The sequence below is a fragment of the Thermobia domestica genome, chromosome 13, assembly GCF_964235325.1.
Source record: "Thermobia domestica chromosome 13, izTheDome1.hap1.1, whole genome shotgun sequence".
Lineage (NCBI taxonomy): Eukaryota > Metazoa > Arthropoda > Insecta > Zygentoma > Lepismatidae > Thermobia > Thermobia domestica.
The window spans coordinates 205,925,063-205,951,454 of record NC_137466.1 but is presented as its reverse complement, the minus strand read 5'-3'; the positions used below and the strand labels follow the sequence as shown (position 1 = coordinate 205,951,454).

General features: G+C 36.5%; 1 protein-coding gene across 5 annotated transcripts in view; it reads left to right on the top strand.

The window, feature by feature from the left end:
• csw (protein tyrosine phosphatase non-receptor type corkscrew) overlaps positions 1 to 26,392 on the top strand; it is a 432,330-nt gene that overhangs the window by 329,914 nt on the left and 76,024 nt on the right. For all 5 annotated transcript variants that reach the window (XM_081737276.1, XM_081737274.1, XM_081737278.1 and 2 more), the window contains exon 3: positions 21,078 to 21,272. In XM_081737276.1, the coding sequence (XP_081593402.1) occupies positions 21,078 to 21,272 (195 nt within the window). The remainder of the gene's footprint in view (positions 1 to 21,077; positions 21,273 to 26,392) is intronic.

Below are 26,392 nucleotides of genomic sequence, written 5' to 3'. Positions count from 1 at the left end.
TTTATATTAGGGTGGCCTTAAGATTTTTGGTCCCATATTAGACCAATGTAACGTATGAAAAAAAAATTAGTTCAATTGAATGATATTAAATGGTGTTCCAAGTAGGGACATCATTTGATGAGGCAAGGGGGCAATCCCCCCTGAGTTCAACGGCGCAGACTTTCCAAAATTTATGTAGTTGCATATGAATGGCGGGATGTGTTAGCCTATGTTTTCAGGGAAGCCTCGATATTTGATTAATTAATTTTTAGTTAAAATCTTTTCTGAACACTGTCATAAAGGGCTGTGCTCTGATAAAGTAAAATATACCTGTACTATATGGATAAGTTGAGGCTGCCCTAGCTCAGTCGGTAACACGACTGACTTAAACGCAAGAGAAATGGGTTCGATCTGGGTCCAAACTAGAAATCCTGGGGTGCGCCGCACCTCAAGATGTGGATGCAGGAGCCCCGGAGCATTCACGTAGTCGGCGTGCATACCTGAGTTTGAGAAACATTTGCTTTTCAACAAATTGTATACTAATCTAGTAATAATAAACGTGAAACTCTTGTATCGGTGGACAACCTTTGACAGTTCCGAAACCAATCTAAAAGGAGATTATTTCACTTTATGCAACTACATAAATCTGTGCAGAATAGATTTAACTCGAAAATGAAATAATATTGAGAAGTAGAATGTCATTGTACCGAAAGCGTAAAAATTTTCATAAACGTATTCTGCCAGTTTTGACATATGGAATGGAACTGTGAGTACCAACAAGCTCAGACATCCACTGTACGTAGACTAACACCAGTAGTTCTCAACCGATATGTCGCGACAAACTGGTGTGTCACGCAGTCCCCCAAGATGTATCGCGAAATTTTAGAATTAAAACTCATGAAGAATTTAAAAATGATTAGTTAAAATCGAGACAGACTGTACCAGTCAACACCTCCAGCGGTAGAAATAATGCTCAGTGCTATATAGAGTCATTATAAAAACTAATTGGTTTCACTATTATAACAGTTATTATTATTATTATTATTATTATTATTATTATTATTATTATTATTATTATTATTATTATTATTATTATTATTTATAGTAATAAAAATATCAAACAAGTGTGTCGCGACGCGTCCTGGACGTTGAATAAAGTGTGCCGTCAATCAGAAAAGGTTAAGAACCGCTGGACTATACAATGAAGCAAGAAAATACGTGTGTTAGGAATCACGCGCACAGATAAAAGAATCATATGAAGTACTTGAGGAAAGATGCAGAAGTAACGCGGATATTATCATAAAATTTTAAATACTGAACGTATATATAGTACTTCAAGAAGAAATGTTGATGGATGGACGAAAGCCATTCTTAATTGAATATCAAGAGACAACAAACAGCCTAGGAAATATCTTCATACAGTGTAATGTAACGAAATCAGAGTAACATGCGAAACAAATTATTCAGAATAGATGATTGTAGAGATTAAATATGGAAGGTCTCGGAAAAAGCCGGCATTTTTGAAGAAAGAAAACGAACTGTTTCGCGCGTTTTTTTTTAATACTTGAATTTTAGTAGCGACATAACAGTACGTTCGACCTTAACAGTACGTTCGAGCTTTGTTTTTCCATGATAACACGAAATGACATTTAATTATAGCATTGTGAAGAGAAAATTCTGAGAAAAAAATAAAAAATAAAGAAAAAACAGTCATTGCATAAGGGAGAAAAAAGTGTAAATCGGTAAACGCAGTGGATTCCAACGAATTATGAATTAGCATTCAATGACAAAAAATGTTTTTGTAAAAGGTTTGATAGTAACAACAACTGTTCGGAAAAAAATGTTTGATATAGATTTCGTGGAGAAAAATATATAATTAAAATACTAGATTTATATGTTTGATCAGTGTTTTCTTTCGACAATGATATCTCGGAAACCAAAAGCTCTAGAAACATGCCGTTTTCACTGATCGATTTGCAACTTCTTCTGTAGATTGTGTAGTTCAAATTGAATATTTAAAAAATGGCTATTATTTCTTTATTACGTTTTTAGAGGAACACTGAAATTTTAAAAAGTAAAGCATTATCCTACGAGTTATGCATTCCACCACCACACATTTCTATAGGCGGTTAGTATATCTCTCCAGCGTTTGTTTCATAACCAAATGATAATGAAAACGAAGGATAACCATTTCTGAAGTCTAAAATGAATCTTTATTGCATAGATTGTTTTACGCAAGGAACAACATATATCACTGACATTATAATTAATTCTGTGTGTAATGTATTTGCTTATTACATAGTGCATGCAAGAAGAAAGAAAACACTGATCATACATGAATTAGAAACTCCAACCGGAAGTAGGTTCAGATCTTGCAAACGGTGAGAGATATTGAAAAAATAATCGTAAAGATCTCCCCTTTATATACTCATGTCCAAAATTATTGTCGCATGTCTATAAATATATTTTGTGGGAATATAATTTGATAACGAATTCGTCCGGTATTTCTTATATTGTTGGTATGTGTATAATCGGCAAAGACATTATGTGGAAAATTTCATGTCAAAAGAGCAGTAAATAAGAACAATAAAACGAAAATAAAACTTTCTTGTCCATTTAGCAACATTTTGTTTTAGTTATTCTAATTTTGGTATTTATAAATATTTTGCTATGAAATTTACCACAAATATACATTTCCCGATGATACACATAGGTTCAGTATTAAAATTACCTTGCAAAATCATTATCAAATTATATTCTTACGAGAAGACAGTTATAGATATGCGATAATCATTTTGAACATGAGTGCACCTCTTGTCGATTTTTATCAAGACGTCTTTAACTTGTGTCTGTAAAGGGGCATGTGCAGATGTTGTGACGAATGGCAAGGAGATTCAAGCTCATATGTAAATGGTGCGCTGTGTAGAGACGGTATGTAGTCATTTAAAATTAATGAATATTCTATATCTTGATTCTAACTTATGTAAAACGCCAATCACACACGTTTCTTATTTCAAGAATCTTGACACGATGCAACGGTCAAGAAAGAGGGAATTCTGTATTAATCGTAATGATGTTAAACTAACATCATAGCCAAAATTGCCGTTTATGACTTTGTTTTGTAAACTGAACTCCCTGAAGATTTGGATAAAATTGTTCCCGACAACAATTTTTCTTTCTTGATGGTTCGTTTTCTTTGCCTGCCAAATTGAATTTAGACAACCAGTAAAACACATGTATATCAAAATGCATAACTTCGAGGGGCTTGAAATTTTTAAGCAACCAAAGCGACACTTGCGACATGTGGGTTGCATAACTCACACTTGAAGGTAACAGCTTCAGTGACAGTTTGAAAACCAGTTAAGACAGGGAGCCCCGGACGGGATATAGGATTCACAAGCACTGGATGTTGTAAACACACCTTTTTTTTTTATTATTGTAGAATCCACTACAGGGAAACAAAAGGTTGTACTTGAACAAAAAAATCAAAAAAGTGAATTCCTCTTTTTTCTTCAAAAAAGTCTCTTTTTTTTTATTTCTACCGTATGGTTTCTGGAACATTGACAATCGTTGTTTATTCCAGATTTTTTTCACTTATTATTATCATTATCGCGATAATCATGACTGTTGTTCTGCATGGTTGCGAAACATAGTCGCTTACTCTGAGGGAAGAACATAGACTGAAAGTATTTAAGAACAAGATCCTGAGACGAATTTTCGGATCCAAGACAAACGGGAATGGGGAATGACGGAAACTTCACAACGAGGAACTACATAATTTATACGGTTTACCCAACATTGTTAGGGTCGTCAAGTCTAGGAGGATTAGGTGGGCGGGTCATGTAGCTAGAATGGAAGAAAGTAGAAACGCTTTCAATGTTTTAATTGGAAATTCAATCGGAAAACGACCATTAGGAAGACCTAGGCGCAGATGAGAGGATAATATTAAGATGGATTTCGCGGAAACAACAATAAAAAGTAGAAACTGGATCCAGTTAGCTAAGGACAGAAGTCAACAGAAAGCTTTTGTTAATGCGGCATTGAATCTCCAGTTCCGTCGGCCATAGAGTCAGGCCAGTAGGCAGCCCAAAAATGTATGGGGGCCAGGCTGAAGTTAGGGGGGCCCGATCCAACCATATTATAGTTCATTTGCAAGCCTACCGTGAAAATTTTAGAGGGGGCCAGCAAAAATTTAGGGGGAGGGCCGGCCCCCGTAGGCCCCCCTGGATACGGGTCTGTATAGAGTTAGTTATTACTATCATTATTATTAACAATAATTGTCATAATAATATAATAGCAGTAGTCTTTAAAAATATTTAAAAGGCAAGTTGCTCTACTTTATTACATTATTAAATTGTATTGAATTGGTTTTCTCTGTGTAATGAAAATGCTTGTCTTCTTTTGTTGTACGTATGAGAGAAGAGATGATCTTTTGTTTTGAATATAATTGTGTTGCAAAGGAAGCTTCTTTTTTTTTTTTTTTTAATCATGAATTTTGTGTGCATGTACTTAATGTCATCGTCAAGGACACTGAAGTATCGTTTCCTTCCTGCACCCTGATATTTATAGATCACCTGCACACTTGAATATATTGGTTGGCAGCTTCTGACTAGCCTCATGCTCTGCCGCTAACAGCGTACTTGTCAAGAGACAAATGGACAAGCGAATACAGAAATTGATTTTCGTCTCTTGAACAAAAGGATTTCGATATCAGTTACACGTATCTCGTATTGGCTCTCGTGTTCACCTTCAGGTGTTCTTAAATATTCTCTCTTGACTGTGTATATAGGGTGTGCAAAATAAGTGTGAATATACAGGTTAAAGGTTTGCTTGTTAAAATATTAACCTTCCGTATTTAAATGGTAAATATTATTCTTCATTAATTGGTTGTTTTGGAGTTAAACATTCCGTTTTTTTTTTTTAAGAACCTTTGTGCCTCTAATCTGAACCACGTAATCCTTATTTGGAATCAGAGCTCCTTCATGACTAAGTGGTTAGCGTACGCGCGTTTCGCGTAGGAGACCTGGGTTTGATTCCCGGCAGGAGCTTCCGGTTTTTTTTCTTTTAGAACCTTTGTGCCACTAATCTAAACCACGTAATCCTTATTCGGAATCAGAACTCCTTCATGGATAAGCGGTTAGCGTACGTGCGTTTCGCGTGGGAGACCTGCGTTCGATTCCCGGCAGGAGCTCATGTGGTTCGGATTCCACGTTAATCAGTAGGTTCCATCTGATGTAGTGTTGCTGGTGAAAGAAACGTTAAACTCACAATATACTCCACCCCTTATTTGGAATCTCCTGTAACTAAGATGAGAACGCGAGCCATCCTGCGGAAGGAAATTCAAATGATTATATAGGGTATTCCTAAAATTCCACCCGCAAGCTACAGAGCACTATATATATATATATATATATATATATATATATATATATATATATATATATATATATATATCCTTCGGACTCCGAGACCGAAAACGAGAGCGCTTAGGCTACGAGGGTGCCTGTAGAACTGTAATGCTAATTAACACATTTATGGGTTACTTTTAGCGTAAAAGTAGGGTTACTTTTACCCAGGACGTAATGCTACTATTATGATTAGAAGAAAGTATACGCCTAGATATAAACAAAATGAGTTAATTGGCATTACAGCCTTTATCAGCAGCGAGGCTATTTATAACATGCGTCTTACAGTTTAAATTGATATCTGAAACACTGTAGTCCGTTAGATGTTCTCTCTTTAGGAATCGAAACCAAACAAACAAAATAATTATTCCGCCTTTTGTGCGAACGGTCCCGGGCTCGATTCCCGGTGCGGACACTCGATCGAAAAAGTATAAAAGATTTTTCAGCCCAGCCATCCTGAGTTAGGTTTTTCTGGGTTTTCCGTATTCACACTAAGCAAATGCCAAGATGGTACCTAACATAGCTGTTTCAGGCCGCTTTCTTCTTTCCTCATTCCGGTCTTCCTGCGCAATTCCGCAGGTAAGTGTGGTAACCGAGGGGTGTCATCCCTCGTACGTGACAGGCTAACATGGTCACAGTTGTCATAAGCCCAGAAATCTAGTTATTAATTCTAATCATAAAATAATTGTTCAATTCAATAGACGGATAATTATTCGAAAACAAATGTTCAGATATGTTTTTTTAAAAAAATAATAGTACTTGCTTACTTCGATGTAGTGTTTGGGAAGGAGAGGGTGCAGGGGGTCGTAAAGGAACTGAAACCTTGAAAGTATTTTTCTCCTTACAAAATAATTTTATTGTTAGAACAGCATTTCAGTAATTTTCGCAGATTATTTTTCCGATCTTATATTGTTTCTTGGTTGCCATTTTTCATAGAGGAAATTACGTTGCCAATTCGTGACTTGATCTAAATTATAGAACAAAAAGTTAATTTTCTACCAAATATGCAATCCCGTTAGATTTACACAGTCGTGAGTTGTTTAGGAAATGAATCATGTATTGCTTCCGAGATTGTCAGCGCACGTGCTGTGTTCTACAGGTGGTTATTTCTGAATTTTGTTTTGCCATGTTCACGACTGCAACATCGATGTTATTCCTCATATCTACATTATGTTATGAGTAGTTTGTTCTCTTTAGAACTTGCTTTTTAACTGTCAGTTTCGGTCAAATGTTGCCATTAATTTTTGGAATAATAATTCTTCGACCATGATTTTCTTTAAATTTTAAGTGCACGATTATTTGTGATGACAATATTACAATATTTCATCAATATAAACCCACGCGCTACACCCGTGTTGCCATTGGTCAAGATCTGAGAATGGAATTTTCTGAGTATACTCCGCTGACTTATATGCAGAATTCTTGTTTTTCCTTAAACTGGTTGAGCACTTACCTCTGATTTGTGGAGTCCCTGGTTCGATCCCCGCTCAGGTAATTTTGTCATGGACAACAACGTGGAATACTCCCATTTCCTTTCACGTTATCATTCCACCAATTCCACCATCATTCACTTGCTTCAATCATCGCCTCTCCTAATCTAAAGGGCATAATTGTGGGACGTTAAACTGAAAGGTTTCATTTCATTTCTTTCCTTTGAAATGAACTTGCTTTTTAATTATTTGGTTTCACGTATTTATTCGTGAATTAGTCCCCGGCTATTCGTAGCGTTTGCAAAGCGTTTTTATTGCTTATGCGTACGCTTGGAATACGCTAACCATGTATTTAAATGTGGATGGCTAATCGCAAACGCGAAAGCAACAAAAACGCGGAGAAAACGTCAGCTGGAGCATATTTGGTGCGTTTCGAAACAATAAACCGCCTGCTGTTTAAAATATGTCAAAAGAAAGGAAAAAAGGAAAGACGTGTTGCCAGGCAAGGGGATTTTAGCAAGAAACAGCTGCTTTGAAGATGCTTTGTGCAGAGTACTGGAACTCTGCTACTATAGACCTGGACTTGCCAAAAAGACTTGGAAACCCTTAGTGGCTCACAGTATAACTTATAACTCCGAGAAAGTTGTTACCGAATAGCCACCTTGATGGCGTTCGCTCTAGGGGCTAACGCTTCCAAAACGCATTCTGAAATAGCCACAGACTTATACTCTGCTTTGTCAAAATTTACATTTATAAAGGGTGTCCCAAGAATATGGGATATTTTGGAACTGAAAATAAAAGAAGTTAATGAACCTCAAGGCAAGTTGTATTCATGGAAATGAATTGTCAAAGTATACAGTTAATTATGAACATGTTAATCATTCACCGATGTGACATGTCTATAGTAGAAACGCGGTTGATTTCCAAACAGATTCGTGTCTTCGATTGTTCCCGATCGTTGTTCTTACATCTTTGTCTTTAGGTAGCCCCAGACAAGAGAACTACAGACCGTGACATCAGGGAATCTCAGAGGCAATAAGATATCACCGAATCGCGAAATCACTCGATTTGCCAAACAACTCTTTTAAGAAGTCTAATCACTGCGAAATTATAATACCGCTAATTTTTCAGTAATTATGTGATACCTTTAAATAGATAAAGATAATCGAAATGTGGAACAAGAGCGCGCTAGGCAATATTATTTTCCATGAGGTATCGTTATCACGAGTCATCGAATAGCTTTCCGTTTGCAGCCATTTAGAAACCCGAAAATAAATGCCGATATACTAAATGGCTGGAAATCGAAAACAGACAAGTGAGTCGTGATAACGGTATTTCATGTTAAATAATATTGTCTAGCGACCTCTTGTTCCACTTTTCAATTATCTTATATCTATTTAAAGATATCACATAATTACTGAAAAAAAATTAGCGGTGTTTTAATTTCGCCATGATGGGGACACTTAATGTTGTAGTTGACTATACTAAACGCAATGTTAACTTGAGAGCCGCATCACACGCGCATTAGTACATGTCGGCGCGCGAACCTTTCACAGGGAAGCCTTTGTATATGTGTGTGTGTGTGTTTTGGTTTGGCTCTCAATCGCCAGTTTTTCAACTAGCGCTGCTCTGGGTTTCAGCTGATATGTACGAAGCGGTGATTTCTCGTCCTTTTCCTGCCGCTTACGAAAAATATGTTTCTTGGTCTATTTGTTTTAATAATTCATGAAGATACGACAATAGTAATAAATGTATTGGAAATTCGTACGTCATGTATTTGCAATCCTTACAATTAAAACCCGAGAGCATGAAAACTATTTTGCTTATTCATTTCAATTGATTAAGGTAAGAAAGGATAAGAAATGAAGTTACTCTCATATATCTACCTGGAAAAGGTCAATCATAAACAGAAACATACAGCAGCCACCCTCCCACACAATAAATTAAAAAATACGATTTTTTCTTTTCTCAAAGCACAGCAACTCTACATTGGCAGAGTAAACCAGCAGCGAACCGACAACAATCATATCAACAATTTCTTCAATAGTTTTGTCTGCATATTTTTCTCTTAGTCGAGCGTACACATTGATGACAATTTACTTTGCTTGACTTTAAAGAGGTTTCCCTTCCTCGTGTTTGCGATAATACTGAGAAGATCATAATTCGGATTCATTCATATTTTCAACTTCGCGCTTAACACTCTCCATGGTTTCAATTTCAGTGCACCCACGTACCCACTCTAACGCACGCGGGAAGACGATATTTGGCAGAGCAGTGTCACTCTCTGCACAAAAATTGCAGAAGTTGCATGTGAGTCCCGTTCTTTCTTTTGTTTCATTTATCACAGGCAAAGAAGTTTCTTACGGGTTAGCTACTCTATTTAATTTATATATCATCCATTGTGGACGGTTTCTAACATTGATCAATTAACTAATTTTACTGGTCCTCTGTTTTTGATATAAGATTTTTCAAGTTTTTAATCTTGCAACACTTGCAAGACACTCGCATCTGAGCTGCCGGCTTTTCACCCCTTTCTTTCCTTCTCTCTTTCCGATTCTGAGTCGTGACGTCATTTTCATAACCCGTTATTAATAAATCTAGTACCTTTTATTTTAAATATTGTTTCTGTATTGACATTTTTATATACTTGAACTCAATTAGCTCTTTGAATTAATCTCCTAAGTAATGTTTTACGTGTGTAACGTGAAGAACTATGTAATGTACGCGGAGTCGCCTGAATTGAAGCTGGGTATCTCGGCTATCAGGATAAGGTCGCGGCGAGTTTAGCGATTTGTATGTTATGTCCCATCCTTCTGAAAGCATGCATTTTATTTATTTATTTATTTTTATTTTTTTTTTTTTTTTTACAAATGTCTGAAATTGAGCTCCTGAGCCAGTGTTCTCAACCGATGTATCGTGACACACTTGTGTGTCATGCAGTTCTCTAAGGTGTGTCGTGAAATTTTAGAATTTAAAAATCATGAAGAATTTAATAATAATTAGTTAAAATCCAGACAGACTGTAGCAGTCAACACCTCCAGCGGTATCAATAGTGCTCAGTGCTATATAGAGTCATTATAAAAACTAATTGGTTTCATTTTTATAATAGATATTATTATTATTATTATTATTATTATTATTATTATTATTATTATTATTATTATTATTATTATATCAAACAAGTGTGTCGCGACGCGTCCTGGGCGTTCAATAAAGTGCGCCGCCATTCAAAAAAGGTTGAGAACCACTGATCTAGCCTGTAAATTAAACAGAATAATACACAAATCATTTGACGACTGTTGTCTTCGTAATTTGCTTTATAATTGCTTATAAAGTAAATATTTTCTCTCTCGACGCTCTCATGTTGTAGAATGAACACAGATTCCGTCATTGTTTTTTGCTGCTCTTACGTTGAGTGTTTCTTTGTTGAGCTATTAGCTTATGCTTATTAACAAAGTAGATTGTTCAGATGACTGCTACGCCTAATGAGTAAGCTCAATTGCTAATCATCGTAATGACTCGTTAAATTGTAGTGGCTTTTGTCTATAGTTCTTTCCGAAAAGAAAAAATAATTGTAATTTTCCACACTTGTTTATGCATGGTAACTTCTACTTTTGCATGGCTATGAAGTGTTCTTTAAATTCTGACGGAAGATCGTATAAAATCTGATTCTAGCATGATAGGATAAATTTATTACTGTAGTATTCATTTTGTTTAGGGTTACTCATGCCATAAGGTCCCGCTAATATATCTCCAAGTGCCTACTTTTTCATTTTTGATCATGCTCATGATGTCAAATAACCTGCACCTCCTCCCTTCATGGTCAAATTTCTATTAATATACAGGACCGGATCCAGGATTTTCTGAGGAGGGGTTCACCAATAACTATCAGTACATTTGAATCAAATTTATTTTTTTTAATGCCTTTAGGCATCTGTGATTGTATGAGGAACTGACTTAAGCTATTGTGTTTAGCAAAACCGCTTTCTTTTTAGCCCTAAATGGAAACATGACATGAAATTTTAGGAAGGTATTGCTATTTCCACTGCCAGTTTCTCGTTTTAGATAGTGTATATTGAGAACGGAGGGAGGGTGCACGTGCTCCCTCCCTAAATCCGGACATATTATATATATATAGGACGTTTCAAAACAATACCGACAACGTTTGGGAGGTGATTCCTTGGTGATAGACCAACCTGGGTGCACAAATGTTTCTTTTCGGAATTATAGGCTGTCGAAAATATTTAAAAAAAATATACTTTAAAGATCCATAGCTATGGGATCTATGGTACTCGGGTCAAAACTTCACTTAGAACTTAGTATGTGGCCTATCCAAATATCCAATTTTTCAGAATCCTGCTGTACTTCAAGTTATATACCTCTAGCCAAAATCCCTCTATAAAAAATGTTTCGTGAGTACCTTAGGATTCTGAAACTTGGTCTTTTGGATAGCGCACGTATTAGTTTCTAAGTGAAGTCTTAACCCAACTTCGGTAGGTCCCATAGTTTCGGAGCTATGGACCTTTAACATTCAATTTTTCATGTTTTCATGTTTCAGTCTATTACTCCGAAAGGAAGCATTTGTGCACCCAGGTTGGTCTATACATTTTGTCTTATCTTGTTGTGAGGAATCACGTTCCAAACAAACGTTGTCCATATATATACTTGCTAACTTGTTTAAATCTCACATTTGCTTCAATTGCACAGTCTGCGTGATGATTTCTGCGCGCCTGTCTGTAGTGACGTGGTTCCGTCTTCGATTTTCAGTGGGAGTGCCTCGAACGCATTCGCAATCGACCTTAAAGTGTAAATAACATAAATCTTCCAGTTTAATGTCCCACGTTTTATGATCTTTATTCTATGAAATGAGAACGTGGGAGAAAACAGGAGTACCGTGAGAAAACCCACTAACACGATATTATCCAGCAGGAACTTGCCCGGTGATCGAACCAGGACCCCACCTAGTAGAGGTAAGCGCACTACCACTGAACCACCGTGCCTCGAATTGTTGTTCCACGTATTTTATACAGTAACTTCAACGCTGAGAAGTGACTTTAAAAAAGGGAAAAGAAAGAAAATTCAAAAGAATGTTCTAGACAATCAAATTATGTTCAGTTTGTTTGTTAGGCCAAATTCCGTTGAAAATGAGTGAAATATTTCAGTTTACTGTTCTACCCTTTTTTAATATTCTTTAGGTTAAGGGAGTCGCATGATGAATGCAAGTTAATGATTGTGAAATTAAACTAAGTCTACCTGATGGATAACAACAAGAAATTATATAAAATTCAATGAGCTGATCAGTACGGTACTGTATACCTACATTTGGGGCACCCTGTATATTATGGATTGGAATTGATCGATTAGCCCACTCAACAGTTCCGATTTAGAACGTAATAAGTAATGATTCATCTATGTTAAAACTTTTTTTGTGTCCTTTATATTATTTGCTGTATAGAGATATAGTTGTATTATCCAAGAGAGTGAGTGAGTGAGTGTGTGTGTGTCTGTTTGTGTGTGTTTGTGTTTGTTTGTTTGCTCTCTTTTATTTATTACTTATTAGCGCAGTTAAAGAAGCAGTTTTTGTTGCTAGTCTACACTGAAACCAATATTGAAACGGGCGGAAAAGTATTTGAAAGGAAATTAGGGCGTATACTTATCACGGCGAAATTAAAATACCGCTAATTTTACAGTAATTATATGATCTCTTCAAATAGATAAAAGATAATCTAAAATGGAACAAGAGTTCGCTAGACAATATTATTTTACATGAGATACCGTTATCACGACTCACTTATCTGCTTTCGATTTCCGGCCATGTAAAAAATCGGTATTTATTTTCGCGTTTCTCAATTGCTGCAAACCGAAAGCTACTAGGTGACTCGTGATAACGGTACCTCATACAGAATAATATTGTCTAGCGCGCTGTTTTTCCACATTTCGATTATCTTCTATCTATTTGCAGATAACACATAATTACTGTAAAATTACGGTATTTTAATTTCGCAGTGATTACGTCTCTTAAAGGTATCATGTCCAAAATGTGCCTGATGAAACTGGAGAAATTCCTTGAAAAGCTTTCAGGCAAGCGGGCTTACCATAGGATTCGATGCGAGTCTCTCAATTACGAAGCTAGGTCCTATACGTCGATTTGATTATTCCTATTTTTATTTTATTTTATTTTATTTATCTTCTTATACTTTCCTTTCCTATGGATACAGTTAGCAGCTTTATGCAAATTGCTGTAAATGTAGATGGGTGTAGCCAAGATAGTCTCGTAACAGCATTAATGCTATCAATTAAAAACTGAGAAAAAAACTTTCTGTACTTACAGCTAAGCCATTATCTATGAGTTATGCAGTCTGCTGTAGGAATCTTAATAAGAGACAGAGAATAATTAATTAAAGTGGTTATTCCATCCATATACAGCTTGAAAACGGAGATAATTTTGCTTAATCGTCATCATGAGAGATTTTATTTTCTTCCCATATGAAATAAATGTCTGTATAATTTAATATGGGCCGCTGTATGTTTTCCTTTTATTCTTTCTTTGTAATTTCAATTACTGTGTATGAACACGGTGAAAGATCTGTTGCAGGTATATAAAGCGAAGTCAGGTACTTTCACCTCCAAAATGCAGCGGCAGAGAAAGGAATTCCCTTTTTTAATGGTTGTCTGATGGTATTCAACTGTTTTCGCTTTATTTTATGGCTTTGAAATGACTCTCGCGTTCTGATTTAATGAGATTTTCTGTGAATTTTAGCATTATTATTTAAGAAAAACTTTTGTTGTAAATCTGAAGTGAGTTTTAAAGTAATGAGAACAGTTATCCTTTAAAAGTTTTTGGGGAAAGTTTTTTTTCTTCTTTCTTTATGTATCAGCAGATGATTTAAGGGTATGAGCGTATTTGCATTGAAAATATTAATGAAAAGGTGGGATTTAGCAGGTTTTGTTGTTGGTTCCTTCTTTTTTTTCTTTCTTTCCTTTTTAAAATTAGAATTCAGTTTCAAGTATTATTGAGGCTAAACGGATGTATTAGTTTTGCTACCTTTGAGTGCAACGAATGCTTACTTTGGATATTGCATTTTTCTTTATGCAGTATATATACAAGGAGTGTTCAAATGAAAAGGTATGAAACATTGTACAAACCAAACTAGTTGAAATAAGAGAATATCACTTTGGGAGAACGCAGTGCAACATCTAGGGAAGAGAATGTAGTGTCCGGCGTGGCTGTGCACATGCGCGGGCACCCCTCACATGAGAGAAGCAGGCAGTTGTGTGTTGTGTGTTCCGCCCAATTGTCGCGGCAGTGCGTGCCAGGAAATCATGGCGTTCACATTGAAAACATTCGACGATTTGAGGAGCAGCGCGGTGATATCAGAAACGAAAAAACCATTAACAATGATGTGCACTGTGAGACACTCCGTAGCCTACGCAAATTCATCAAGAGCAAACAGCGTGAGCTCCTCGCTGAGGGAGTTGTTCTGCCCCTTGATAATGCTCGTCCAGACGTCTCCCAAGTCACACAAAGTATACTGGACAAGTTCAAGTGGGTACAGCTTAAGCATCCACCCTACAGCCTGGACATGTTGCCCTACGACTTCCATCCGTCTGATCCGCTAAAGAACTTAACAAAACGAAGAGCTTCAACTCGTACGATGAACTGAAGAACACAGTGGAGGACTGGTTGCTGTTACAGCCACAAAAATTCTGGGAATGGGTCTCGTGAAACAGTGGGATAGTTGTGCTCAGGCCTCTTGTGATTACTTTTCAATACGGACTTCGATTATACCCACAGTGCCGTTTGTACCTTTTTTATTTGAACACTTCTTGTATATTAATTTTTAGCCTAGCATTGTACAATTATGTAGTTTAAGCTAAAAGATGCAGATGATAATCCCCAAACTGACCATGACTTCCTCCAATTATTCTATAGTTATATCTCCTGCGTAAAAAGGCAGTCCACTTTAAACTTTGTGCTTCTGATCCTCTGGAGACAGTCTTGATTAAGAGGTGTTTTCCTTGTGTAAGTGACCACTTTTGTCCTTTTCAAGTGTCTAACTTATTCAAATCTTTTAATCTTTTAATTAGATTTTTTCCCTTGACTAGTCAAATTCCAGTAATACACTTGGTATCATAACTGCTTCTTCCACCGATTATAGCCATCCCTGCATCTTAATTGAATGCAAATGATAGTATGAGATTGGTTCGTTGGTTAATTTTTCTATTTATGCCCTTTGTCAGCAGTGAGCCTGAACTGGAGGAAACGTACAGTTTAAAGGGGATCTGATCTAATTTATTGTAGCGCGTTCGATGCTGTCCTACCGAGAATCGAACCCAGAACCTCGTGCTTCAAAATCTGAACTACTAGACTAGAAGGAAAGCATGATGAAGAAAGAATTGATGAAATTAGTGGGACTTAAGAGAGAGAACCAGTGTTGTCAGATCTAAAGATTAAAAAGTAGGGAGAAAGTACTCAAGGGCGCCGATCCTGCAGCCCCCCTCCCAAAGCTCATGTGGGCCCCCGCATTGTATTTATGAATATACAATATTTGGCATAATTTGAATGCAGTTTGTCTTAAAATCCTCATATATGCCTTCTTCATCTGAATGCCCCCCCCCCTCAATTTACAGAGAAATCGGCGCTCTTGGATATGCCGATTTGAACTATTTGTAGCCCAAACATAAAAGTGAATTACTTTGCAGCTATACACTCTTACTAATATATATATATTCTTATCGATTTGATGAAAACACCTGGAGTTTGAAATACGTCAGATACCTGGGTTGGCAACGGTCAGGTGGCGATTGCAGTTTTAGACTGTTGGCAATATTTAGTATGTTAGACGAAACTCCATACTGCATCAGGAGCAGTAGAACTGCAATGTGCAACGAACTGGGAAGACGGTGATACTATATAATGAGCAAGTTTTCAGATTTCCAAGGATATTTGTTTACTTAATTCAGTTTTGTGGGCTCTGAAATACACTTTACATCGTTGGCAATGTGCTCTTTCACTGTTAGTACTAAATATATATCTGTTGCTAAATTCTGTATCTGGAAACCATTAATTTTAGAAGTTTTTATTGTAATCAACTTATTCATTATATTTATATGGATAATACAGTAATACAATTAATTTGTGGTTTTCGTGTTTACTACAAATAGACCAAGACATTCACTGAGAAAGGAAAATAATTAGTGATATTGCAACAGTGGAAACTCAACAGAAGTTCAGAACTGATGTTCAGATCTGGAGATGAAAAAAGTACTAAAACAAGAACTGAACTAGTATTGAACGTGTTATTTTTAGTAAAAGTATTGTTCATTGTGAATAGAATACGTTTTATTTTATCATATAAAACTAATAGGCCTAATTTGTAATTTCATGAAAATAAGAAAATATTGCATTCTTAAGAGTTATATAGCCTGCATATGATTAAAAGTAGCGTGTCGCCCAATTTGAAATTTTTCTAGCGAGAACACTTAAAAAATCGCCCAATCCGCTACTTTTACCCCAATCTGGCAACACTGGAGAGAATACACCCCCCAAAAAATTCACGAATAAACTCAAGTTTCTTGCGATTGAGCTAGTGTAGATTCTTGACGTTCCGGGTCGGGGAGTTCTGGGCTTGAATCCCAAATCTTGCTATCCTGATTGATATCTTTTAAAATAGATCCTAACCGATTTCTTTCCAAATATGAGCGTCCTCGTTGCGGCAATAGTTTGTGTACGTGCCCTTCATGCAGATCCGGATTCGGTTACCGGTATAGACTTATGCGGTTCAAATCCCACATGATGCCGTAGGTTCATGTCTTATATAACCTGAGTGCTGAAAGGAGTGTTAAACTTAAGTCCAACTAACGAATGATCTAAATGTTTTCTCCCTTGAGGAAGTAACCCTTGGTCTATGTTTGAAATTTTGTATAGATATTCAGGAACCATTGCACTGCGTGTGTGAGTATTCTACAATTCAATTTTATACACCGTACCTTTTCTCGTAAAATTGAGAAACGATTCATTCGCCATCTGTAGAACAAATAGTATAATTTTGGATTCTATTCTTCCTTAAATGCCATTTTAATTTTTATATAGACAATTCAGACGTTAAGTAGTTTCTTTTTATTATTAATTAGCCCGTTTGGAGCGTAGGCTAATTACCAAGAATAAAGAAGTCCATTGACTGCTTATCCTCGATACACAGAACCTGTTTTCCAGTCTCGTTATAAGTTAGATGTTTTGTTTGTTCGTTTGTAAAGCTCGCCTTTGTGCCTGGGTTTTATGTAATGTAGGGTGTTAATTACTAAGTTAACATTTTTCATTCATTGTCAATCTGGCGCTAACGTTTTCTGCCATTTGAGAATGGTTAACAACTCTCTTACGTTTTTTCAAAAAAAGAAGTATTTACATGTATGACATAAAAGCAACCAAATAGAATAATTTGTTCTGGCAATGTAACAACACTTAACTCACTTTGGGGTGTGATTTACTGCCGAATGACGTGACCACTTTTTTTTTCTTTCTTTCTTTCTTGTTTTAAAGATATATTTCGAAATGTTAAATATATTTTAGTGTTGATGCTTTTGCCTTCTTTTTGCCTTTGTGAATTGTCTTTTTTTCTTTGTTTTTTGTAAATGTATCGATATAAATAAATTGTATTCACTTATTGTCGAATAGCTATGTCGCGTGCCTGAAGTGTTCATGGTCCTGGGTTTATAGGCTTGTGATGGGTTTATAATAATTTTCGATTCTGATTCAGCATCGTAAGGTAACTGGGGAAGGAATCTGTGTAAGATAAATTAAAAATAGAGAGCTCTGGTCCGCTGAAAAGTCAGAAATCATGTTCATGGAAGTCTATATCCTGACCATACATGAGATTTCCTTGCATGAGTTTTGTCCAAAGTTAAATTTTAGCTTCTTACCCTAATACAGTTGGAGACACAGTGACTCACAACTAAAGGCTCCAAATGGATGAATCGAGTTGCGGGATAAGACTTACGTTAGTGCGCCTGATAGGGGATGTGAAAATATGTGTATGTGCAAAGTTATGGCGGCTGAACGCTAGAAGAAACGGACGGGGTCAAATTTTGTTGAAGAAGGGCTATGCTATGTATGTTATTGAAACACATCAAATAAACTGTTGAATCGTGAAAATAGTGAAAGATAGACAACACAAACGGTGGTAGTTCCACATATTGGCTAAAGAAGAATGGGCAGAGTAGATCACGAACCTCCGCCGCCATCTTGAAATCCACCATTTTGAACTATGTGATTTTTTTTTAATGGAAAGGTAGTCATGTAATATGTCAATTAGGGTCAACATGTTTTCAAAAAGTCAATTATGAACTTAGAGTGAACGTTATCTGTACTTATTTGGAAAATTTACGATCATCTTTATAGTTATTTATGAAAATCTAGGAGACTGATACTCGTATGTTGAAAGTTTAGCGACTAAAAATTTAGAGCTGGCGACTAGTATTCAGTAGGCGACTTAGAATTTTTGCCTAAGCTCAGTTCAGTTTCCGTTTGGTACGAAAAAAATTGTCACTGAGGAAATATCCTTGAATTTGGTGTGGAAGCAGTAAAACTGCTTTTTAAGTACTTGTAACCAGATTTATACAGTGAAAAAGTGGATCTTGTCTTACGTTAGAAGAGTGGGAAGAACACAAAACGTTCATTGACGTTGAATTAGACACTGAAAAAGGTTTACAGTGAAAACTTCATTACGAGATTCCCAAATTTACTTCCAATTGTCACATTTTGTGCAGTTTAACCTGTGAGGCTGAAATATGTTTCGTGTGATACAGGCTTCAGCAGTCTCAACAGATTTTAGACTACCTACAGAAATTCACTGAAGACTGACACACTGGATGATTTGCTGATGATTTCTGTCAATGGCCTTTCACTTAAGGACTTCGATCCGAAAACTGCAATCGACAACTGGCACTTCAGTGCAGACAGAGAGAGAGAGTTACACAAACGTAGTTTTAAGATATTTTTTAACATGTACTGCATATGAATTATCCAATTCAAAATTTATTAACCTGAATCTAGTTATCGGTTTTCAAATGTTATGCCCTGACGTTAATCTCTTTCTTTGTCAAACCAAAGGCTGTGGGGGGAGGGTGGAAGATACTTTTAATAATTTGTACAGTCACGAACATTAATAAATGGAGGCTAAAGCCAGTATTTCTTATGGCTGCAACCTCCATTTATTAGTGTTCGTGACTGTACGTGAGAGATACTGGCGACTGTCATTTTTTGGATTGGCGAGTGTGTCTGACTGAAATTTTGCGTCCTGCCGTAGAACGTTTTAGCAGAACTCTTAAACAAAACATCTGGAAAAAATTTAGTACTCAAGGAAATTATAAATGGAAGATACAGTATATTACAAGAATTGTTATAATAATAAAGTACATAGAACAATTGGTATAAAGCCTGTAGAAGTTAATAAGAAAAATGAATTCTTTTAAGTTCATTCTGGCAATGCTGTTGGAGCATTCTCAACTGGTTATTTCTGTAAGGGTTTATTATTATTATTATTATTATTATTATTATTATTATTATTATTATTATTATTATTATTATTATATAGACAATATTTTTATGTTGAATACGACCTTTCTTGTGCACAATTTGTCCTATTCTAATTTGATGTAGGCTATCAATTTCACAGATTTGAAACGCGATCCATAAAAAGATACTTATTTTATTTAGCCATTTCTCTCCTCCGTTTTTGTTGTTCATTTCTTCTTAGATAATTAAAAAAATAAAACGAAATGCTAAAGTAATTAATTTATTTCGTACATTTGAGAAATGTGATGATTTAGAGAATGGGCTTTTAAGAAGATTAAAATTATCCCGTGGAAATACACCTGAGACCGTGGTATACTTTGTGGAATAGAAAGGAACGCCATGCGAGATAATTGGCTAGACTAAATTCTAAAGCTTCTATACTTCTTACATGCGACTAATACTAATCCGCTTTTCAACAAGAATTGGAAGTAATTATTCTTATTCTAGTATCTAGTCTAATTATAAAATGTGTCGGGAACAAACACAAGAATAGATAGGTCTAACCTTATATGACAGAGGAAGAAGCTAAACTAGCGGCTGTATAGCCCATAAATTGCTATGGTCAACCAAACGTCTTTTAGTGGTGCAATGCACGGTTATTAGTACGAGTACGTTGGTTTCCACCAAACGTTATTTTTGACTTTCTAGGCTAGAATTTGACATCTCTTAATTGCAGTAGCTTTCCGAGCTCCTCCGTGGCTAAGCGGCTAGTGTACGCGCCTTTGGCGTGGGAGACCCGGTTTCGATTCCCAGTGGGAGCTCATGTGGTTCGGATTCCACGTTAATCAGTAGGTCCACGTCTCTTTTAGCCTCGCTGCTTAACGGAGACGTTAAACTGAAAATCAGCTCAACTCCAGTAGCTTTCCAATTTATATTCAAATCATGGGACAATACTGAACAATTCTGTACCCATACCGGTAATCTAACTCGGGAATCATCGCACGAAAAGCAGCGCGTTAACTATTCGGCTGTATAGGAGATGAGAATACAATCCAAAAAGTAGACAGAAAACTCAAATAACTTAACATTACTCACGACAGAGAACTCAAAAAGCAGTATTGGATAGAGTTGTGTAGTTACTTTCAAAAATATGAGCCCTATAACCATAACTTAATTTTTTACTGTATAGTTCAGATAATCTGACCACTCCACTCTTCACAAATATACACTAATTGGCTAAGCACTGAGAATATCGACGTCGACTCGGATGGAAGCAAAAACTTGAAGCTGAGCCCGCATGTCACTACTGTCGGTCACTGAGAATGTCGTCATTGACTCGGATGAAAGCAAATACTTTACAGCTCCGCTGCATGATGTCACTACTTTCAGTGACTGAGTATGTCACCGTTTATTCCGGTCTAACAGAAGCTTTAGCGTTGCGCCAAGTGGTGTCGCTACCGTTGGTAGTAAACGTAGATGAACCAAAGTTACATTTCTCGTTTTTACTCCAATAAAGATCCTGTTGCCTGTTCCAACAACAATGGATGGTTATGACACTTCATTTGGAAGTTCCGTATTATAATTAAATTAGAATTGAATGCATATTTGAATTGTTTGTTGCTTTGTATTCGTTGGAGGAATCGATTCTTTAGAAAATTGTTGCTTTACTTATTCTGTAGAAAACCATTGTATAATTTATTTATTTATTTTTGTGGATTTTCATTTGATAAGCAACCGTCTTTCTTGCAGGAGAAATGGTGGTGTTACCCACATCAAGATCCAGAACAAGGGCGACTTCTATGATCTGTATGGCGGTGAGAAGTTCGCTACGCTGTCGGAGTTGGTGCAGTTCTACATGGAAAACCATGGGCCACTCAAGGAAAAGAACGGAGAGATCATAGAACTGAAATATCCTCTTAACTGTGCCGATCCAACAACAGAAAGGTAAGTACAGTCACAGATACACAACCCTAGGAACACTGACATACCGGCTTCAAATAGTTCTTAGAATAAATCGATAGGTGGCATTGGTGCAAAGTAATAACTGCTACCAATTCGGCCGTGAACTAAACATTTTTCTTATTCTTTAATAGTTGTTTCAATATTTTTACAACCATGTTTACTAAATCTAAAATTATAAGTATTTTTTTCTTAATAATCCTATTTGTGAAGTATACTTAGTTCACAGTAGTGCCATCTATATGATACTTCTGTGAAATTCTTGAGAACCGTATATCAGTGTCAAATAGATGTTGTGGATCTGGTTTGTATGTTGTTTATTCCTCTAAAATTTACACATAATGTTTGTTGATTTAGACAAGGCTTTTGACCGAGCGACCTAGAATACTTGGTCGGAGTACTAAAGAAGGTTGTGGAAGTATTGAAGATTCATAACAAACATATATGAATAAGCGTGTCAGTTATAATAAGACTATTTTCAATACCTATCGAAAAAATTGTTCAAAAGGTTCTATATAATGAAAATGATATTTTAGTAGTGAAGACAGCAATTGTGTCCGCTAGGAAAATTGGAGCGAAGAATGTAGAACAGATGAGTTAATTTTAGATACCAGTAAGTGAAATATGAATTAGAAATAATATAAAAATCAAGGATTAGAAGACCGAGGAAGGAAGAAAAGCATGTTTTGTAGCTCGATGACTTAGCAAGTTATTTTGTGTGGAATATTTTACTTACAACAGAGATGAAATGTAGATATGTAAAAAGAATTATGAAAAACGCTTTGAACAGCGGAGCATTGAAGTTGGTCTTTAGGAGTATTGGGAAAATTAACTGAATGAAACAGAAAACCGCAAAACAAGGATTAATAGAACAGAAGGGAGCAGTGGCGGATCTAGCATGGGGCCGGGGGTCCTAGACCTCCCCCCTCCCACCAGTTATTTGAGCAACAAAAATAATTGAAGCTATTATATATTTTTTGAAAGTTTATAGTTAAGTGTTGCCGTTTATTCTTTATTGGAGAATTTTTGAAAGTTTTTCTGTTATGCAATGTGTAAAACAATACTTGAGATCCAGAATGTCAGCGTCCAACCTAGCCATAATATCCAGCGGGAGAGAGTCAAGTTGGAAACTTCTACGGGACCCATGAAAAATTGTAAACTCATGATAGATCTATCATAGTGTCTGGGTTCTAGCTGCCCTCCCCGCCCCCAGTTTTTACCTTCTAGGTCCGCCACTGGAAGGGAGGGAGATGAGAACAATGCTTGAAGAAAGAAAGAAAAATGCTTAGAACATTATTTGGGAATAAATTGTTGTATTATTGCCTTTATATATATGATGCAATTATTTCGTGAGAGCTCCCTTGTGGCTAAACGGTTAGCGTATGTGCCTTTGGCGTGGAAGACCCGGGTTCGATTAATCAGTAGGTCCACGTCTCCTATAGCCTCGCTGCTGAAAGGAACGCTAAACTAAAATCAACTCAACTCAACGCAATTATTTCGTGCATTTTGTCCTAATATTATTTTGCAGGCTGTACTGAGTGACGGGATTTAAACCCTTGTCATCGTTTGGAATACTTTGCTCCGTAGAGCGAGGGGTTCCTGGCTTGATCCCAGGCATATAAGTTTGTGGTGGACAACATCGTGTTCGTCGATTTCCTCGGGATTCTTTCATTTCCTCCCACGTTCTCAGTCCACCAATTATTTCATTTTTATTTTTCACTTTTCATTAAGGTTTTCGTTGGAACTCCTCCTTAGCCGAGAGAAAAAATGAAATGAAATAAAATCCTTAAGTTTTACGTCCCATGTTTATGCCGTCTAGGCTAAAGGAGACGGTGATGATAAGAAGTGAATGAAATGGTGGAATGAAGAAAGTGGGAGGAAATGGGAGAACCTCGAGGAAACTCACGCACACGGTGTTTATCGACCACAAAGTTCACTTGGCGCGAGCTGGGATCGAACCAGGGATCCCATGCACCAGAGGTGAACGCTCTACCACTGAGCCACCACGGCTCCATGAGAGAAGAGTATGTGGACGCATCCTACATATGTATTGTCAATGTCTTTCGTAAATAACGCGCAGAGAGTAAAAGTACGCATTAGGTAAAAATCACATTGGATTCCTTTGGATCTATTCCAAAATTTATGGGAGTTTTTTGCTGTGCGAAGAATAAATAAAGGAGCTGAAAATAAACAAATTAATTGGCTGGTAGGTGTTTATAAATTATTGTGCTCTCTAATAATTGGTTCTTCTTATAAATAAATTGTTGTTAAATTCCTATTAGTGTTAATATGCGTTCTTCCTATTCATTTCCCAATTATAGCACATGTCATTTAGAAATTTTTGTAAGAGCGGATAGCAATTACCCGAAGGCGGTTCAACTGCTCACTTATAACGTGCTTTTGATTTTCTTTTTTTTAAATCTTAATCATGAAGATCAAGGTTTTTATAGCGATGTTTCCGGTGAATGGAATCTTGCCCCTAGAGGATGTGGTTCCACAGCGATAATTGTATGATCGAGCAAATAAATTTAGATACATACGTATAATCAAGTGTTTCCAACTAGAACTGTCTGAACATGTTACGCTCAGTACAAAATCTTGTGTTTCACAAGAACTGAATTTTCTTCAAGGAATATTTTTGGTTTAAGCATCGTCGAACGGGTGATTCACTTTCGGTATTTAAGATGTTTTACCAATGAAGACCTGGTGTGTGAACAGGAAGTGAGATCAAAGATAGGAATAGCGAAATAAGTATTAACTAACTCTATGGCCTATCTAACCCAAAGGTTCAATGGCGCATTCACAAAAACTCTCTCCTTAGTGAACTGGATCCAATACCTACTTTATTCCTACTAGCGCCACGTGGCCGCTTTTTTGGATTAAAATAAGAAAAAAGTCAGTCAACATCTGGATCTCTATCCTGTTGATCTGCAAGGGGCGTCGAATTCTCTCTTGACAATGCGTCTTTACGATGATGTTTCTCCTACACCGTCATTCCACTAGTTTCAACTTAAGCTCGATGTATCTGCGGTGATAATGCAACAGAATGGTATTCTTGAGTTATGGAGCTGGTTGTTCTCCAACAGTGCGATCCGCTTCTCTCGTCGATCCTGCACCTATCCTAACCGTGTGTCGAATACCCCTTGTCGATGTGTCCTCCGTGGTTTTGTCTGGCTGTAAAGTGATTACTTTTGCGTTCAATGAACAGGGAAGTATCAGGCTGTGCGTAAAGTATGCGGAAAATGAAGAAGGAAACTAGTCCTGTTTATTGACAATTTCGAAAGTGACAATTAACAAATACATACTTATTCAAACTGTCTAGCAATGTACAACATTAATAAAAGTTTTGTTCCGTTGGATTTTAATAAGTTCATGATTCTGTAGAACATAGTCGCAATTTAATAAAATAATTGAATTTGGCGAAGTAAGTTAGGAGTTTACACAATTATCACATGGTCACTCCACATCTAATACACAGCTACGTCTCAATAGTAATAATGTTCCGCTAGTCACTAACTTTTTATTATTATAGAAACGCTCTCAAATCGATAGAATCAAAGAAAATATAATGAAAAATCAGAAAATAATAAGTAATCTATATAAATAAATATTAAATATTATTATCATGGGTTGAATTTGCATTTAAACGGCATCGGAAATGTCACTGTTCATCTCAGTGAACCCGAAAACTATGGATTCGACACTAATATCGGTCATTTTAGATCATTATATATATATATATATATATATATATATATATATATATATATATATATATATATATATATATATATATATCCCTCCCCTTCCCTACGTCAAAGTGAAATGATAAAAACCATTTCAGGCCCGAACTCATTTATGTTGAAAATTTGATCGAGATCGGTCGGATGGTTCAAGAATTATAAAGTCACAAACATAGTCATTTTCACTTTTGTATAAATTACACAAATTTCTGCAAGATTCATCTTAATATTGTTCTCGCACTTGCGCCTAGATCTTCCTAATGGTCTTTTCCCATTTGGGTTAAAATAAGTGTTAAGTGGAAGTTAACATACGTCAATGTGTCAGCTAGGTAAATTGGAGCGTCATACGAACTTTTATTACTGTTCAAAACTTAAGCCAGAAGAAGTTCACAATTTACTCAATCTTCAAGTAGTTTGCTTAACGTAATCTTCATCAGAAGTCGATGACATTAAATATTCTGCAACGAATGCTGGCATGAGGCCCTCCTTTTTTTTTTTTAATACCGTTTTGTTTACCAGTCAGGCAGTGATTCATAAGAAGCTCCTTATATTGTTCGTTGACCTTTGTGACCTGCCCGTGTCTTCATTCTCTTCGTAAAGTAAACCCTCGCATACGCATCGTAGGCAGCGAACAGTGTGTGTTGTCTTTGAATGAAGTTCTAAGAACCACCTGAAATTCCTTGGGTTGCCCTGTGGACCTTCACCTTTGTTGAATGTTTTCACGTTGCTCAACCGAGATTCTCCAGTGCGAGTCAATGATCGTGGAAAATCTACGGCCGGATGCTGCACCTCTTTATATATATATATATGTAATTTCGCAAATCTCTACGTATTGTGGGAGGTTGGCCGTGATATCACGAATGTGGATGAACCGCATGCCATATTGGCACGCATTGGACTCCGGCACAAAGACATGCACTGGGCTGGGATCGTTTGAGTAGCTCTGTAAACATGGGTCTGACTGCTGGCAATGCATAAAGAAAATAAAAGAGACCATTGACTTTGTTTTTCTTTTTTTAATCAAATTCATGACGAGATGAGAGCATGGGAGTGGCTATTTTATGCTTTGGCTTCTTTGTTGACATTGGCAACAAACAGCTGTTTTGTTGTTGGTGAGTGTTAGTAGTAGAATAGGAAAAAAGAGGTGATGAAGTTCGCCACGATTAACACTGAATGATCAGTTAAAAAAAGTAATGAGATTTCTTTCTTTTGGATCGAACGAAGCTAGGTCACTGAGACCTGAACCTCAAATTAATGTGAGAACCCATTCACATGAGCTATTACCGTGAATCGAAACCGAGTCTCTGATAACAAAGGCGAGATAACCAACTTAACCACAAAGAAGCTCATGAGTTCGAGCCT